The following is a 19,874-nucleotide window of genomic DNA, read 5'->3' on the forward strand; positions in this document are numbered from 1 at the left end:
TTTCATGATTCTGAGTTGATTGTTAACATTTATATTTTCACTTTTACATTTACACACAAAGTAGCTTTTATTTCACATAATAATAATAATAATAATGCATTTATTTTATATAGCGCTTTTCAGGAAGCCCAAAGACGCTTTGACAGAGTGCAAAACATAATGCATAGCAAAACATAAAAACAATTGCAAAAAAAGAAGAATCAATAGGGAAATATTCAAAGCACAAAGGAGGGAGAAGGAGAGGAGATAGTCAGGGGTTAGATGCTGTGGGTTAAATGTTGAATGCAGTGTTGAACAGGTGGGTCTTGAGTGATGTTTTGAATGTGGTGAGTGAGGAGGAGTCTCTGATGGTGTGAGGTAGCGAGTTCCAGAGGGTGGGAGCAGCGATGGAGAAGGCCCTGTCCCCCCAGGATCTAAATTTGGTCCGGATGGGGGGGGGGGGGGGGTCAGGAGGTTGGTACCAGCAGAGCGGAGGTTGCGGGTGGGAGTGTGTCTGGAGAGGAGGTCAGCCAGGTAGGATGGGGCCAGGTTATGGAGGGCTTTGTAGGTCAAGAGGAGGTACATATATACATATATAATATACATATATAATATAGAGTTATATATACATATATAATATAGTCACATACATATATTATATATACATATATAATATAGTCACATACATATATAATACTCAAGAGTTATTTCTCATTCACAATGTCAGAAGTTTCAACAGTTATTGTCTATGTCTTCTTCAGACTCAACAACATCATGACTGCAGTTTCTGCATGTAATGCCATTACAGACTCCACAGGCCGAGATGCACGTGACCCCATTCTTCTTGCAGCTGCATCGCCGGTTGCTGCAATCTCCATGACAATTACAGCTCGTGAACTGCAATAGCTCCTCAGGAGCCGTGGGGTCCAGTGTTGGAACTGGCTCATACCCATGCACACCTATTGTCCATCCATAGTCACTGGGGTTCAGAGACATGCTCTGTCGAAGGATCCAGTCCCGGGTCTGCAGGTAGGCACGGAGTGAATGTTGTGCAGCTGCACCCTCTGTTGGAGGTAGAGTCTCTGGTTTGATCACCCACCCCGCTGCCCAGAGTGTGTCACCTGGAGTGAGGAGTGGCTGATCATGAGCCAGGGATGAGGAAAGCTCAGCGAGGGGGAGAAACATGATCGCGTTCGTTCCTATCTGTTTCCTGTTCGTAAATGGAATAATCTTTACTTCAGTTCCTCTCAGGATCTTAGCTTTGTCGAGTGCCTTCAACTTCACCTGGGGGAAAGCTGCTGTTGTCTGTGGATCTGGCAAAGGTGGTGCCGGAGAGGTGACTTCGATCCAACCCATTGAGTGAAAGGGAGTGTTTCCGTGAATAGAGACAATGTTTAAATCTATATTGTCTCCAACAAACTGAGTGACTGCATTGTTTGTTTCCCCAACCTCCATAAAGACCACCTGATCATTACTTGACAATTCACTTTCACTGGCTGGCACTTTGGCTGTCATCACTGATTGATCCTCAAGCGCAGCATCAACCGCAACCTCATCATTGATCTGTTCATCGGTTTCCTCCACAATGGTGTCAAGAGTGCCAGAGGTATCTGGAACATCATCTCCACTCCTACTATTAAGGAAGCAGTATTTGTAGTTTTGTGTCTCCGTGTAAGACTCAGTGTATCCCAGCCGGTGGAACTTGTTGAGCATCCATTTTGACCCAAATCTATGATCAAGTTGTATGGCAAGCCCCATTTGGTGTGGCAATACTCCAGACCGAGGTCGACAGGCCTTAATAAAATTCTGCCCCCAAACGGCAACTCTTTCGTCTGTCTTGACAATCGGTCTCAAGAACATCTGAAGGCTTGCAGGAACAAGTGTCAGCTGACTATCGATGTCAGTCATACTGTGTGTGGTGGGGTATGACTTTGGACCTAAATCAATCAAGGCAATATCATTGGATATGAACTTGAGTGCCGTCTTTATGATCTGAGTCTTCTCATCTCCATGGTCAAGATTAGCATGATGCTCTCGCAGAATATTGTCGGTGCCATCTTTGAGACAGAGTACATCTGCCCTTCTTTCCTGTGTTGTGAAATACAAGGTGTCTTCGTATTTCTCTAGAAGTTTTATCTTTAGCCAATGCTTTGAATAAGAAAGGCTCTTCTCTGGTGACTGATCAAACTCCTGCAGCTTTTCATGGACTTGGTCCATGTTCATTACCCCATGCTCTAATTCTGAGTCTAACCATTCGCAGAATTCAATAAAAACTGCCTCTCGCTCCTCATCAATACTCCTCTGTCCTCTCTTCCTTTTTCCTTCCTCATCAGTCATGGACAAACTGTCACCTCTCGCAAACATAAGTTTGCATCGCAAATGGTACAGTGTTTCTTCTGCTACCAAGTCGTTGATCCCTTCCAGGCGTCCAGTGACTTCAGTGCCCCAGTCATCCCCGCGACTCCGTGCTGTCTTCAGCAAGCTTGCCTTCAGTGTATCTGCAGTCAAATTATCTGGCACTCTGTATTTCTTTCTAGCTTGTGCTGGATTATTTTTGTAGAGCTGGGCTGGTTGGTTGCAAAGAATGCATACATCCTCATACAGGAGGTCAACTGACTGTGATCTTCTAGAACTGCAGCCAGTTGATGAACTGAACTCACAAGTAGTGAGTCTTCTCTTCAACTTTGATGACTCTTTCTCTGCCTTTGATGCTTGAGCTTACTTCTTGGTGGTTGCAACAAAGTTGTTGTACAGATCATTTTTACACTTCTGGTGGTACCTCAGTTTTCCTTCCTTTTGAGCCTCCTTCATACGTTCCACAACAGTAACATTTTCGACAGTTTCTGCTTGTTTCAATAAAGTTGAGTATCCCTTTGGAGTTGCCTGTATGAGCCTTTCAGCTGGTGTATCCGAGCGTGCACAGATGAAGCAATTGAGCACAGGTGGAGTAACGTCTTCATCCATATTGCTAGACTCCATGTCCTGCAAAGTAGAAAATGAGATATATTTAGAAATTATTTTTCTACAAAGGAGTGTCTGTGGTGAAATATAAATGTTAACAATCAACTCAGAATCATGAAAAACCCTTATTTGACCCCTCATAAGTTACTTAAGGGCCGATTAAAAAAAATAAAAATTCTCGAAAATAATTTTTCGGTACCCGAATTCAACAGCTTTTTTTCTGGGTTTCCCACGGGAGTAGACCTTCAACATTTTAACACATGTTATTACACACCTTTACAAACATATTGGTGAAGAAATTTTTTGGTAACAATTTAGTTAACAGATTTTCATATGTTTCCCTTACTATATACAATACGTACTGTAAATCCACATGAAACAAGTCTAGGTGAGGCTGTACATTCTTTGATTGCTCGTACTAGTTTACTATAGTACGATATATACGGGATGAAGGATCCGTCCACGACGGGCACTTATAATTACTGTTCTTCTCAAACAGCTTATAAAGCCGTATTCTCTGATAATTGTATTATTTAATTACTTTCAAATTCAATTATTTTGTGGACATATATTTTTTTACAATTTAATTCCAGCTTCAGTTTCCCATCCACTTCTGGTCCAGCACACGGACACCAACTTAGAGTGCTATTTCGGCTACATACATACCCACATACAGTGCATTCAGAAAGTATTCAGACCCCTTCACTTTTTTCACATTTTGTTATGTTGCAGCCTTCTGCTGAAATCGTTTAAATTCATTTTTTCCCTCATCAATCTACAAGTCTCTCCTCAGTGAAAAACACATGAAAGCCCGCTTAGAGTTTGCAAAAAAGCACCTAAAAGACTCTCAGACTGTGAGAAACAAGATTCTGTGGTCTGATGAAACCAAGATTGAACTGTTTGGGCTTCCGTCTGGCCACTCTGCCATAAAGCCCAGATCGGTGGAGTGTTGCAGTGATGGTTGTCCTTCTGGAAGTTTCTCCCATCTCCACACAGGATCTCTGGAGCTCAGCCAGTGACCATCGGGTTCTTGGTCACCACTCTCTTACCAAGGCCCTTCTCCCCCGATTGCTCAGTTTGGCCGGGCGGCCAGCTCCAGGAAGAGTCCTGGTTGTTCAAAACTTCTTCCATTTAAGAATTATGGAGGCCACTGTGCTCTTGGGAACCTTCAATGCAGCAGAAATTTTTTTGTAGGCTTCCCCAGATCTGTGCCTCGACACAATTCTGTCTCTGAGCTCTGCCGGCAGTTCCTTCGACCTCCTGGCTTGGTTTTTGCTCTGATATGCATTTTTAGAATGTGAGTTGTGAGTTAGAATGTGAGTTCATTTGTGCATACTTTATCAGAACATTCTGATAAATAATTATATCGGAAATAGTTTACCCTATCGATGCGAAATTTTACAAATGTCAACCAACACTATTGTTGCATATAGTTTGTCCTGTGGTAAAAATGTGATACTTCAAAACAGCTGAAGGGATTTAAACCAAACTTGTTTATTTTTAGGACAGTGAACGAGGGCATATACCCATGGTCACGGCCTACGCAGAGGCATATTGGCGACACAGTTACATTGATCTCGTTTACATAGCTTCTCGCCAGTGTCACCCCACCACTCCCCCTCTTCCCTTCTCCCAAGCTGTGAACGAGTTTCCTAATAAAAACCACCGTTTAGAGGCCATTTTTCCCCGCAAAGCAGGGGTTGGCCTTTTCGGGGACCGTGGTAGTTGTTGTTTTTTTGGTCCCCTTTTTGAAGCTATTGCAACTTCTATTCTGAAGCTCTTCTATTCTATTCTTCTATTCTATTCTATTCCTAATGTCATATTAAAATTCATGTTTGATATTTTCCTCCAAAACTCTGACTAATAAACATTTTCTCAAAAGCTGTTCATTTTCATTACCTGTAATGGTTAAAAATCCTTAAAATTCGATTATTTTTATTATTTTAAAAATGTATAATACTTGTTGCAATGATGACTGATTTGTTTATCTTGGCTTTTTAATGTAGCATTCCAGGGTACTGCAGTGCAATGCATCAAATATTCACATGTTTTACATCCATTCCAGTGGACTATCTCTTTCATACATATGCCTCATATAAATAAAAGGATTCCATTGATTGACAACATTTAGGTAAAGTAGTAAACATCAAGATGTTTGAGCAACGTTGGCATCCTCATTCATTTCCTTCAGGAGGATCTCGGCAATGTGACGCAATGCAGCTTCAGCGGGTCCTTCTGTGGCAGCACATGAGAAATCACGATCTTTATCAAGAGTCAGAGCCAATGAAGGGTCCAATGGCACACTGCCTGCAAAGAAAACCAAGTACAAAAGTCAAATCACACATGGGATATTTTTTCACTAAATCCTAGTTTATAACGTATCTAGAACATGGCTGGTGACCTCTCCATTCCAGGATAATGCAGATGTGCATGGCAATTGTGACCCCATTAGCATTGCATAATGTCAAGGTGGACATAATTATGAATCTTGCATTGAAAATGGAAACAAACATGGGCAAGGCTTGTCATCATATTCAGCAAAACGGAACTTTTGAAATGATGTAATCCACCCCAGAATGCTTGTCGCACAATCACAGAAAACGCTAGAAACAGCAATTATCGGGGCATGCCAAAGTATGCTGTGCATGTGAGATAAGGAGTGTTACGTAAGATGACTCACAAAGCTTCTAAAATAAACCAAAAATACTTGTAAAAGTACCACAGGGAAAGGGGGCATGCTGCGGCACAATGAAAGAGTTGGATAACTTTCTCAGCTCGCGGAGGCCTGAACTGTGGATGAGTGCGTGCAACCCAAGCCCTAAACCATCGCTGCTAGTGAGTGGAATTTGAACCTTGTGTGAGTGCCTCCTCTGATCATGGCAGCCTTGGTTATTTATTTAATGGACATCTGCAATTGGAAAGCCGATGCTGTGCATCATTACAAACAAAGTGACGGCTACCAACTCTTCGACAAAGGACATCTTCACGACATGGAAATATACAAAGTTTGCGCCAGCTAAATTTACGTGGGAGCCAGATGTACCAGCTAGACATCCCTGAGGGAGACACCATATTTGGTTTGGGTACTTGTGAACACCGATGGAAAGGTCATAAATGGGCTTGTAAATGCACAGGGTAAGTTTCAAATCAACTTTTATATGATGATATTTACTATTAATCATGTTGGGGGCTGGGAGGGGAGAGATGTGTGCTGTTAATATTTTTTGTCTGGTCTCACATGAGTAATACTACACGGTGATTAATAAGGGCCACAAGATAAATGATACTAGATTTTTACATCTATTTCTGCTAAGCATAGAAGTGTGTGCATGTGTGTATGTGTTAGTGTTATCCACTGCCACCATACCCTAGTATTAACAGGAAATGGTATAAACTCGACACCTCTCATCCATGGATATTACTCGTATTTCCTATATTTCAGTGAGTCCGATTTGCATCCAGGACCAAAAATTAGGTTAACAATTTTGAAATTGCCACTCTTTCACTTAAATGATGAAAATTATGTTAAAATACTATTTGACACAGATTTCACCCGAGCAATGGAAATGACAAATCACAAAATATCATTTACAAAAAAAGAAAAAACATGTTGGGATGGAATGCCCAAAAAACAACCAAACAAGGTAGGAATGACACACCACAATCCTTTTACGAATTGCCAGAACGACATCTTTTGACATTTTTGTCAAAGGTGACTGTGTGTGTGTGGCAGTAGTAACAATTGTATGAATATGTCTAAGTGGGAGGGAGGGGGTTATACAGTACCATCCACAAGTATTGGAACAGTGAAGTCAAATTTGTTATTATTGCTATATAGTCAATATAATTGGAATTGAGATCAAAAGATGAATATGAGGGAAGAGTACAGAAGTCAGCTTTTACTTCTTGGTATTTCTATGCATATATGTTTTACCATTGTAGAACAATAACACGTTTTATGTTCAGTCCCCCAATTTTAGGTAAGCATAGGTATTGAAACAGATTAACTTAAAGTTAATTAAGTAGTATAATAGTTAGTATTTGGTAGCATATCCCTTGCATGTAATACCTGCATGGAGCCTGTAACCCGTTGACATCACCAAACTTTTGAGACGCTTTGTCAAGCCTTTACTGCAGCCATTTTCAGTTGTTGTTTGTTTTGAGGGGTTTCTGACTTTGGTCTCGTCTTCAGCAAGTTAAATTCGTGCTCGGTTGGATTTAAATCATGAGATTAACTTGGCCAGTCTAAACCCTTCCACTTTTTTCCTCTGAAGAACTCCTTGGTTGCATTGGCGGTGCGTTTTGGTTCATTGTCTTGCTGCATGGTGAAGCGCCACCCAATGAGTTTGGAGGCATTTTCTAATAAATAGGCAGCCAGAATGTTTCTATACACTTACACATTCATTCTGCTGCTGCCATCATTAGTTACATTATCAATAAAGATGATTCAGCCACTTGTAGAGACAGCCATGTAAGCCCAAGCCATGACACTACCTCCACCATGCATCAAATATGAGGTAGTATGCTTTGGATGATATGCAGTTCCTCCCTTTCTCCACACTTTCGTTAAAGTAAATCTTGGTCTCATCTGTCAATAAAACTTTCTCCCACAACTCTACTGACTGACATCTGTACTTCTTGACAAATTCTAATCTGGCCTTTTGTTTTTTGGTGCTGATGAGAGGTTTGTATCTTGCGGTGTAGCCTTTGTAATTCTGCTGTCAAAGTCTTCTGCGAAAGTAGATTTTGAGCCTTTCACCCCTGCACTCTGGAGGTTGATTGTGATGTCACTGACAGTTGTTTTAAGGTTTTTATTTACAGTTATTATGATTTTTCTGTCATCAACTGCAGTTGATTTCCTTGGCAGATGTCTATTGCTAATACACCAGTGGCTTCTTTCTTTTTCAAGATCTTTCAAATTGTTGGATTTTCTATATCCAGTTGATGTGCTGTGGTTCTAATTGAATTCTTCTGTTCTTTCATCTTCCAAATTGCTTGCTTTTCTTTCATAGACAGTTCTCTGATCTTCATGTTTGTTTATGCCTACTGACTCCAAAGACAGACTCCCAAAGCAAAAGCAAAGGCTAAAACCAACACTAGACATTCACAGCTCTTTTGTGTGTGAACAATGAATGCACCAAGAACCACCTGAGCAACAAGAAACACCTGTCAGGCATTTGTTCCAACACTTATACTTACCTAAAATGGGGGCACTGAACATAAAAAAGTGCTATTGTCCAAACAATGGTAAAACATATACAGTATTCATTGAAACAACAAATACAAGCGTTACGCCTAGGTCCCCCGTCGGTGAAGTGATGTGAGCTGACAAAGTAGAAGACGCAGAAAACATGGAAGAGTCGATAATATTTGCAAGTGGGTTGGAGACACACCCACACACCAGATTAGAAGTTGGTACTTCGCTTATTGTTCAAGATATTCCGCTCACAAGGTTCAGACATACATGGCAGTGGCCATCTTGGATTTTGACGTGGCGACCCAATTTTCAATGGGGTTCTTCCTTATGCCTAGATACACCCACACACCGGATTAGAAGTTAGTAGTTCATTTATTTTTTCCAAGATATTCCGCTCACAAGGGTACGCACGCACGGACGGACGGAAGCACGCACGGACGCACACACGGACGGAGGGTAAAACCATAGTCCCCCTTTCGCTCCGCGGTGCGACGGGGGACAAAAAGCTGACCTTCTGCACTCTTGCCTCATTATTAATCTTTTGATCTAAAATACAAATTTATTGAGTATACAACAATAATAACAAATTTGACTTCACTGTTTCAATACATATGGAGGGCACTGTAGATTTGAAATGTGGGTTGGTTTGATTGTGTATTTTATTTGTTGTGGGATTGAGATGGAAAAATGTCAAGTGATGGCAATCTGTAAAAGGATTGTCATGTTGTATTGTGGTGTCATTCCGACCTTGTTGGTTGTTTTTTTGGGATTCCATCCATACTTTTTATTTCATGAATAAAGTGTTGTGTTTTTGTGACTTGTTTTGTTGTTTTTGTACTTTTTGGGGGTGGGGAGAGAATTATGGATGGTTGTGTAAGTAGTATCATGTGATAAATTGTGGTTCAATTGTCGTGTGGAAATCATGTGTTGAAGTACTTCCGTTTGTGCATGTATTGTATTCCAATTAAAATGTGCATCAAATAATATCAGCAATCCACATTTGCTGACTTCCAGGCAGACAGAGAGCAACCAAAGATGAAGGTCAGGTTGAAGAGAGCAGACAAAGGATAAGCATGAGCAGCCAAGCAGGAGTTTTACTCTCATAAAGCAGATCATAAAAAATATGGAACTTGCTAGCATGTGACAACCATAAGTCATGGCCAATTGTGATCATTTCAAAGGCATCCTGCCAACATGGCCAATAATGATGAACAGCTCTATGCGCAAGGGAATACAATGGCATTCAATAATGATGAGGCTTTGATGTTGACATCATTGAAATCAATCAATACAGGCCTGAGTGGAAGGATCTGCCTGGTGGTCTTGTATGACTTGCAGTATTGAGTATTGTATCATGTGCATTTGAAATAAAAATAAATTGGAAAAAATGACAGAATTGCATAACTTTTTGAAAGTTTTAAAAACGACATTGAAACACATCACTGTAATACAATAATTAACCTTTAGTAAGCAACGATCAAAGTTGGTTTAAAACGAAAACGAAAACTGTGCACACAATATAGCAATCAGATAATTTGATGGTATACATGCAATACTATCCATGTGATTTCCCAGTAATCATATCCTTGACTCAATCATAAACCAGTGATCACTTTGGGAGAAATCAATTTCTTATGTACAAACAGACTTTTTGAAATATCATATTATATATCGTTTGGCCCTATCACTCAATGGTGAAGAATCATTGGCAAAAATTAAAAACCTCTCGTATCCAGATTTGGATCTTCACCAAACTCTAATCGATTTGTCCTTGTCTCACACACAACCTGTCCACTAAGTTTCATCCAAATCTGTCCACATCTTTTTGAGATATTGTGCTCTATACGTAAAGTTTTTTTTGCCCTATCTTTCAATGGTGAGAAAATCACTTATAATTTTTCAGTTCCAAATCCGGATCCGGATCTTCACCAAAATGTAATCATTCCGTCCATTTCACATACCCTACCTCTCCACCAAATTTCATCCGAAACAGTCCACAACTTTTTGCGATATTTTGTTCACAGATAGACAAAAAAAACAGACGCGTGAAAACACAACTTCCATCCACCTTCGGTGGGTGAAGGTAAAGATTCAGACCCTCACAGCTATAAAAAAATCTTCCAACGATGTAGGACAGCCCCTAGACAAGCAGTTTTGTACTATTACTAGTAAAAAGACCGTCAAAAATGACAGGTTGGAACAGTTTATTCGACGGTGCAGCCTCATGAATGTGCCAAAGTCTGAATCCTTGGCCTACTGTCAGGTGTGCTTATATCTCCATTATTTATTAGACATCCTAAGGACATAATTGAACACTCGTTATACTCTGTGCATGTTGCACATCACGTGCAGCAAATTTCACCTCCTTGCACATTATATTTATTGTTATTTAATTTAAAAAAAACGCTTCTCGACACCACCCTTGAGGCTTGGTTTGCAAGCCACTGGGATCTACAATTCCAAAAGAAGAGACGTAATTACTTTTATGGAAAATGTTTTTCGAGTTTGTTTTATCCTAAAAATAGACCGTAGTGAACAAATATTCTTGTTAAAAGATTTGCCTTAAAAACCCACCCTTATGAAGGGGGGCAGACATCTGTACAAACTCACAAACATTAGATCACTCCAGCCTGTGTCTCGCCGGTATTACACCAGCCCTGCGTGCTTCAATATACAGTGCCTTCAGAAAGTATTCACACCCCTTTACTTTTTCACATTTGATGTGTTACATCCTGAATTTAAAAAGGATTAAATTAAAAAAATATTGTTACCGATTGAATCCATAATGACAAAGTGAAAACATGCTTTTAGAAATTCTTACAATTTCATTGAAAATGAAATACAGAAATATCCAATTTACATAAGTTTTCAACTGCCTGAGTCAATATTTCATAAAAGCTCTTTTGGCAGTGATCATAGCTTCAACCCTTCTTGGGTAGGTCTGTATCAGCTTTGCACAACTGCATTTGGGGAGATTGTCCCATTCTGCCTTGCAGATTTACTGTCAAGATTTGCTTTTTCACTCTTTCAAGTTGGATCAGGAGTGTTGCTAAACAGCAATCTTCAAGTCTTTCCACAGATTATTAATGGGTTTCAAGTCTGGGCTTTGGTTGGGCCACACAAGGACTTCCACATTCTTGTTTCTGAAGCCATTCCAGTGTTGCTTTGGCTGTATGCTTGGGGTCATTGTCCCGTTAGAACGTAAATCTTTGCTGTAGTCTCAGGTCTATTGCACTCTGAAGCAGTTCTCCTCAAGGATTTGCCTGTATTTAGCTCCATTAATTGTTCCTTCTATCCTTACACGTCTCCCTGCCCCGGCCGCTGAAAAGCATCCCCATAGCATGATGCTGCCACCACCATGCTTCATTGTAGTGATGGTGTTAGATGGGTGATGAGCTGTGCTCAATTTCCTCCAGACATAGCGCTTTGCTTTCAAGCCAAAGAGCTCAATTTTTGTCTCATCAGACCATATAATCTTTTGCCTCATGCTCTCAGTCTTTAACATGCCTTTTTGCAAACTCCAGGCATGCTGTCATGTGCCTTTTTCTCAGGAGTGGCTTTCGTCTGGCCACTCTCCCATAAAGCCTAGTTTTGTTAAGGGCTGCAGAGACTGTTATCCTTCCGGCACGTTTGCACATCTCAGCCAAGGAACTCTGTAGTTCTGTCAGAGTGGCCATTTGGTTATTGGTCATGTCCCTGACCAAAGACCTTCTTGCCCGGTTGCTCAGTTTGGTCGGATGGCGAGCTCTAGGAAGAGTCTGGTTAATTCCATATTATTTAAATTTCCTAATGATGGAGCTCACTGTGCTTTTGGGAACTTTCAACACTCTAAAAATTGTCTTATACCCTTCCCCTGGTCTATGCCTCCTTACAATTCGATCTCAGCGTTCTACGGCGAGTTCCTTGGATTTCATGGTAGAGTTTCTGCTCTGACATGTACTGTCAACTGTGGCACCTTAAATAGAAAGGTGTGTTTCTTTCTTAATCTTGTCCAATCAATTTAATTGGCCACAGGAGGACTCCATTCAAGTTGTAGAGACATGTCAAGGATGAGCAAAGGAAATTGTATGCATCTCAGGTCAATTTGGAGTGTCATAGCAAAGGGGTTGAATACTTATTGACTCAAGACATTTCATCTTTTCACTTTTAATTAGATAGTAAAAATGTATAAAAAATACATTAAAATTCCACTTTGACATGACAGCGTATTTAATATGCATAGATCAGTGACAAAAATCTCAATTTAATCCATTTAAAATCCAGGATGTAACAGCATAATGTGAAAAGGTCAAGGGGTGTGAATACTTTCTGAAGGCACTGCAAACCATCAAAAAGACTGCAGTCGAGATTCGTTGTCAAACTTGTTGTCAAATTATCTTGTTGTCAAAGTTGTTGTCAAACAAAAACGTTGTAAAATAATATTATGGCAGTGACTAATCTCAGCATGGATAAAGTGGTATATACTTTTAACATGAAAGTTTGGGGCAGGAACGTACCAAGAAACCGAATGTCACATTCTTTGGCTAAACTCTCGCCGCCTCCTTGGGAGAAAATGTTTGTGCATTCCTGCACACCAATAAACAAAACAATCATTTTATGCCTGCATGATTATTCACATGGAAAAATCATTCTCAGGACAATTTACACAGGGTGACAAACACAAGCATCAAAGCTATGTAAGTGTTTTAATAGCGTGATGATGCGGTGTATAAATTGTTGGTCATTTATTTGTTTTCAGGTTGTGGTTTAAGATTGTGAAGCTATGGATTATTTGGACTACCAGAGACAATTCTGCTGCTGTGGAGCTGATCTGGGCAACTGGCTCAATCGTTCAAGCTCAGAGAGCATTCAAATGTCAATTCAATATCAATTAAGCAATGGACTAAAGTACCGTATTTTTAAACATACAAGTCAATGTGGAGTACAAGTAGAAGTGGCTGATTTTTACATTTTATCTTTCCTCCATTCATAGATAATTAGATTTGGAGTATAATACAAAGTTTGATCAACTACATTAGTCATCAAAACTGTCAGTTAGTCAGAATAGGTGTTAATTCCTCACTGACACTGTCATAACGCATCGCTGCCTATGCCGCGCCATGAATATTAATGAGCTGTTTTGTGTATATTACTTGCACTACTTTGCGGGACGATCTTTTGGATAATTTCGGAATGTAAATAGTTTTTCAACAGGTTTGCTATCATATACAGTCACGTGAAAAAGTAAGTACACCCCATTTAAAGTTTTGACTTTTTCCACATATTTCAACTTACAGCTATTTGGTCTTCATTTCAACAATATTGATAGATAAAGGTGATATAATATAACAAATATCATGAAACATTTACATTTTCTAGTCCATTGTATAAATTAAATAGACATAAATGCAAATTTCGCATGTGGAAAAAGTAAGTACACCCTTTGCTCTAATAGGTGGTATTGCCGCATTTGGCAGAAGCAACCTCAAGTAGGCGTTTCTTATAACTGTCTACCAGTCTCTGACATCGACTGGGGGAAATTTTTGCCCACTCCTCCAATTCCTCCATGCAGAATTCTTTCAGCTTTGCGATGTTTGAGGGGTTTCTTGTATGCACAGCACGTTTCAAATCCCCCCACAACATCTCGATGGGATTTAGATCCAGGCTTTGACTTGGCCATTCCAGAACCCTCCATTTCTTTCTTTTCAGCCATTCCTTCGTGGATTTACTGGTATGTTTAGGATCATTGTCATGTTGCAAGGTCCACCTTCGGTTCAGCTTCAACTTTCCGACAGATGGCCTCACATTATCCTCAAGCACCCTCTGGTACAATGAAGAATTCATAGTGGATTATATGATGGTGAGCTGCCCAGGCCCTGATGCAGCAAAGCTGCCCCAAACCATAATATTTCCACCACCATGCTTTGCAGTTGGAATCAGGTTCTTGTGGTCAAATGCTGTCTTTGGCTTTCGCCAAACATGTCTTCTGGTACTGTGGCCAAATAGCTCTACCTTTGACTCATCTGTCCAGAGCACATTGTTCCAGAAGTGCTGGTCTTTGCCTAGGTGTTCATTGGCAAACTTTAGTCTTGCCCTGATGTTCTTTCTGGACAGCAAAGGTTTCCTCCTGGCACACCTCCCATGTAGATCAAATTTGTGCAGCCTCTTTCTAACGGTAGACTCGTGCACTTTGACATCAACAGTGGCAAGAGCTACCTGTAGGTCCCGGGATGACATTCTGGGGTTCTTCGAGACTTCTTTCAGCATCTTGTGGTCTGCTCTCGGGCTGAACTTGCTGGGGCGGCCTGGCCTGAACAAGTTGGCAGTTGTTTGGAATCTTCTCCACTTGTAGATGATCTTCCGGACAGTCGAATGGTTGATCTCAAATTGTTTGGAGATCTTTTAAAATCCCTTCCCAGACTCGTAGGCATCTATAACCTTCTTTCTGAAGGCCTCAGAGAGCTCTTTTGATCTAGGCATGGTGATGCCACACACTTCAACAACAAAGAGCAAACCAAACTAAATGTCTGTGGTTTAAATAAGACAGGTTCCTCCAAGATCCTCTCTAACGATGTTCTAATCATTTGCACCTGAGCTGGTGCACCTGATTCTAATTTTAGGTATTTGAAGTGGTGATAAATGTAGGGGTGTACTTACTTTTTCCACATGCGAAATTTGCATTTATGTTTATTTAAATTATACACTGGACTACAAAATGTAAATGTTTCATGATATTTGTTATATTATACCACCTTTATCTATCAATATTGTTGAAATGAAGATCAAATAGCTGTATGTTGAAATATGTTGAAAAAGTCAAAACTTTACATGGGGTGTACTTACTTTTTCACATGACTGTATATAGAGGTACAGTATATTGTTTGGCCTGTCCACAGTGCACAGTTAGCTGCACAGTGTTAAGTCCTCGACAAGCAGCAAGTTGAGTCAGCACACATTCCTCCAACTTATCCTCAATGTTTGTCCACCCAGCTTTGCAGCCGCGTTAGCCTTCTTGGTTGTCTTGATAGTCCACAATGTGTCCTTTGCTTTACGCCAGCCCCGAACACGTCTCATTTCTTTCTCGGACACCGTATTTCCTGTGCGCAGCCATATTTCTGCTATTTTCCTCAGCGAAATTTCCTTTCAACTCAAAAGCTGCCGTGTACGACTTGCACGACTTTACGGGAAACATTTTGAGATGAGGTAGTAAGGATGGATAGATATGATTGGGATTAAAATGGATGAATATTGAATGAATGAATGATGGTTCAAACATAATTGGTGAGTGTGTGCTTGTTCTTCAATGGATAATTTTGCATGCGTCAGTGAGTGGATTAACGATGAATTTCTCACCCAATCGGTAAATGTTCAGGGAAATGATTTCTGTAGTGTGTTTTATTAAACCATAGATAAATCAATTCTGAGTCCAAGTCGAGGCCCATACTTCCAGAGAAAGAAGTATCGACTTGTATGCCAAATATACAGTATTCAAAAGTACTTTGTAAGCAAACCCCTGCTTAATGTGCATTCACTTTTTGCAATTTTGTTGCTTGGCAGGAAGTGTGTTACCTCAAAGAGTAGGCCGTCAATAAGAGGGAATGTTAAGCTGGTTGTTCCATCTATTAGCATGCACTTATGGACAGTAAAAGTCCCATGGCACATTTTTAAAAGTGGAAGACCCTGATAAGCCATAATTCTATCATGGCACATCTTAGCGGCAGCCCAAATTCCATCTTATTGCCCTGATAAATGAGGTGGCACTGCACCAGCAGCAAAAACCTTATCTCCAGAAACGACGAAACCATTGGTGTAGGCAATAATGGAGAAGAGAAGCCATAGCAGACAAATGACATAGCACTGGCATCAAAAGAGTGCATTTCACATTCAGCCAAAGTCAAATAGAAATTATGATTAAATAACAACCACAAAGTTGACAATAACCTCCTCACCACACAGTGTGGGCACACAAAGCCACTCATGTTCTCCACGATTCCTAACACCTTGGTGCCTGTCTTATGGCAGAAGGTCAGCTCTCTTCTTACATCACCCACAGACACGGCCTGTCATCAGCAAAGAGAAGGCCATCTTTTTATCCAAGACTCAAAGTATATCCAACAAGAAATTTATAATTCCCTTTAAATTTGATAAACCTTCTTCATTACATTGCCTCTTCATTATCGAAACCACAAACTATATTCATTATAAATACAGGAAAAGTAACTTTTGCTCGTAATTTAAACGCAGCTAATTTCATAACATGCCAAAATAAGCCATGCTGGGATGAAGTACTTATTATGTACAAGTTAGGCTGACAAATTGACAAATGGAGAGAGTCTAAATCATACCACTTTTTAAGATATAATATGCAGATTACCATAATAAAATTACAAATTAAAGCAAAGCCTCAACTATGTTACAAAGTAGCGAGAGAGAACGAAAGAAAGGGAGGGAGAGAGGGAGGGAGAGGGAGGGAGAGAGAGGGAGAGAGAGGGAGGGAGAGAGAGGGAGAGAGCTGTATAATTCCTTCAGTTTAGTGACTGTCCAATTCGATGGTCATCCATATTATTGGCTGTAAATTGTCCAACATCAAGGTTTTAACTCTTGAATCCCAGAACCGCTCTGACCAATGTTTCCACAACTTTACTTGTGTCCAAAAGTAATCCAATGGGAGGGAGAGGGAAAGATGAGACTAAACAACTGACAGGCCTCAGATTATGGCATGGCACCTGTGGGGTGGTAACTAGAACTGCACTATACACAGGATGCCCACGGAGACCTTCCAGCACAGCCAGGTGCTCATCTGAAGTGCCAGGTGGGGTGTCCACGATGAGGATGTCAAGGTCTCCCCACTGAACATCAGACAAGAACTGCTTGATCATAGCTGAGGGGCAGAAGCAAGAAATCCAATTAGTTTTGCACCGCAGACAAGACTAATATGACAGGATGGTACAGAAGTACCTTGTGAACTTAACTTTGAGCTTTCCAGCCTGTGTTCGATTCCTGACTTGAATATAAACTGTCGGAATGATGCTTCGCAGACAGGGCAAAGTGCACCATCCCCCAGATGGACGTTAAACTGGGCGTCCTATCTTTTCACATTATTCATGGATGTTCGATAGTGGACTTTCCCTGCATATTAGGACATCAATTTTGAATTTGACCAGAATACAGCAAAGCATACTATACTCTTTTTAAAAAGCAGCCTCGGATCCTTATCCAGCATTTTACTAGTTACCTTTAATGCAGTATGTTAAAGCATATGCAAGTAGCAGCATTCAACCATTTTGCCCACGTGCAAGTTAGCCATGTTTAAGGGTGATCTGCATTCAAACATGTGTTTTGCGATTGGTATTCATGTTGTACACCGCTCCTTTCCTATTCCATCTCCAGGCGCTGCATGACAACATCGCCGGGCACCAAAGGGGGCCTGGCGATGACGCACACTGAAGGGGAGTACTCAGTTTTACTCCGGTTTATTTTTTGTTTGTTTGTTTGTTTGTTTGTCCGGGCGATATCTCAGCCATCCTTTGAGCTAGGAATGAAATTTTGGCACAATAGTGAGCAAGACCTTTGTCAAAAACGGTATTTTTTTGTTTTTTGATTAATCAATTAATTGAGGAGTTATTTAATTAATTTAATTTCATTTCTCTTCTGACCATTAACTCAGGCACCTTTTGAGTTAGGAAGCTGATATTTGGACATGCCAATGACCAGGTGATTTGGCTGCAAAGGCTATTTTTGATTTATTGATTAATGAACTTAAGTGTTTTAAGAACTCTCTAGTTGTGTCAGAAGTGGGAAAGGGAGCTGCAGACTGAGAGTCTTAGCCTGCGAGTTAATTGTGAGTTACTCACTGCTGCGAGTTAGCCCTCTGCCCCATGGGGGTCATGCATGCACCCCCGTGGGGACCAAGTCACTCACGTGGCACTGGCATGTCAACAGAGCCATGTCCCAATTCGCCTGCGTGGACACGCCATGTCGACAGAACTTATGAGGCTCGCACACACAGTACTGCCAATTTGACGCATTTGCGCAAGGATAGAAATAACAATGGGGAACAATTCTGAGTGCTAATTAGAGAGGAGAAAGATACAGATACAGGGACGAAGGCATAAAGGATCTTCCTATACACAAGATCCTGGTCGTTGTTACTGGGATTACAAAACACTTACGCCAACATTCATTATGAGATAACTAATTAATAATGAACTCATCATTAACCGCAAAGTCATTTTTGTAACATTGTATTGTCTTTGTTTGATTGAACATCTTTTTATCCCAAATGAATTGCTTTATTACAAGCTTTGTTTTTGAAAATAAATAAAATGAATGTGGACATCTCTCTGGCCATTCTCCGAGAGCCTCCTTAGCACCGACGAGTCTGGCATTTCACTCAAACAGATTGGCAGGGAGTGCAAGCAGCCATCTCTCTTCAGGACTGGTCTCCCATCTCTACTGCCTCTTTGACATAAACTCTTCCTGGGAATTCTTCTAAAGTAAACTGCTCTCTCTCATGCACAGATTTATCCCATCTCGTCGTCAGTTGTCATACCCTTCCTCCCACCCATGGTACACTGAAGCTTGTAGTGAGGCAGTTGCCATGAAACAATTTGTCTTCTCCTCATGGAAGGCAAATCCAACGGAAGGCAATCTCATTTCCTTTCACTAAGCTCGGAACAAGTGTGTGTCTACCATCAGCAGAGCCAGCAAGCACTATCTCTCTACTGTCAAGACTGAACTCTCAAACCTGTCTCCCTCTTCCAAATCCTGGTGGTGTCTGGTCAATCCGTTTCTGGTGTTTGTTCCCCCTCCATACCCTCCCTTACCTCAAATGGCTACACAGTTGACACCGAACGTGACAAAGCCGAATGCCTCAACTCTGTGTTTCCCTCAAATTATTGTGTCCCGAACCCATCTCTCTCTGTACCCACCTTACCCAGTCGAACCCATCTGTTCCTGGACTCTGTGTCCTTCTCTCCTGACAGGTGGAGAAGATTCTGTCAAACCTCGACTCTGATTCTGCAACTGGACCAGGCGGCATCAGCCCACGGGTCCTAAAATCCTGCTCTGCCGCTCTTTAACACCCTCTCTCTGTTCTCTTCACCCTCTCTTTTGCTCAAGGTCATCGGCCATCTGCTTGGAAATCAGCCAACATTACCGCTTCACACAAAAATATGCGAAAACAGATCCTTGAAACTACAGACCAATCAGCCTGCTCCCAATTATCAGCAAGGTCATGGAATCAATCATCGCATCTGACATCAAATTCTTTCTCTTCTCCAATGGCTTGATCTCGGATCATCAATTTGGATTCAGACCAGGTCATTCTACTCTGGACATGCTGCTTCTGCTGTCTCAACAATGGATGGAGGTCCTCAATGCCAAACAGGAAATCAGAGCTGTCTCCCTTGACATATCACATGCCTTCGATACGGTCTGGCACCCAGCTCTGCTCACCAAACTCTCCTCCTATGGTATCCATGGAAATCTCCACGCATGGCTTGCAGACGTCCTCTCTGGTTGTAGTCAACGTGTGGCCCTGAATGGATTTCTCTCATCTCCGCTTCCTATTCAGGCTGGAGTTCCACAAGGCAGTATTCTGGGCCCTGTGCTTTTTCTGGTCTTCATCAATGATCTCTCCAACTCTCTGGAAAATCCTCTCTATCTCCTTGCTGATGACTCCACTCTATGCCGCCCCATACCTTATCCCTCAGATCGGCAGTCTGCAGCCTCCTCACTCTCTGTAGACCTGGACAAA

The 19,874-nt window shown here is 41.1% G+C and overlaps 1 protein-coding gene across 1 annotated transcript in view; it reads right to left on the bottom strand.

The window, feature by feature from the left end:
- Positions 1–4,914: 4,914 nt before the first annotated feature.
- Positions 4,915–19,874, bottom strand: part of NUBP2 (NUBP iron-sulfur cluster assembly factor 2, cytosolic) — a 34,057-nt gene continuing 19,097 nt past the window's right edge. The window contains exons 4-7 of the mRNA XM_078778953.1: positions 16,843–16,997; positions 16,066–16,176; positions 12,634–12,703; positions 4,915–5,247 (exon numbers count right to left, since the gene is read on the bottom strand). Of these exons, the coding sequence (XP_078635079.1) occupies positions 5,087–5,247; positions 12,634–12,703; positions 16,066–16,176; positions 16,843–16,997 (497 nt within the window). The 3' untranslated portion in view covers positions 4,915–5,086. The remainder of the gene's footprint in view (positions 5,248–12,633; positions 12,704–16,065; positions 16,177–16,842; positions 16,998–19,874) is intronic.

The sequence above is a fragment of the Myxine glutinosa genome, chromosome 1, assembly GCF_964187855.1.
Source record: "Myxine glutinosa chromosome 1, kmMyxGlut1.1, whole genome shotgun sequence".
In the NCBI taxonomy this organism is placed as follows: Eukaryota; Metazoa; Chordata; class Myxini; order Myxiniformes; family Myxinidae; genus Myxine; species Myxine glutinosa.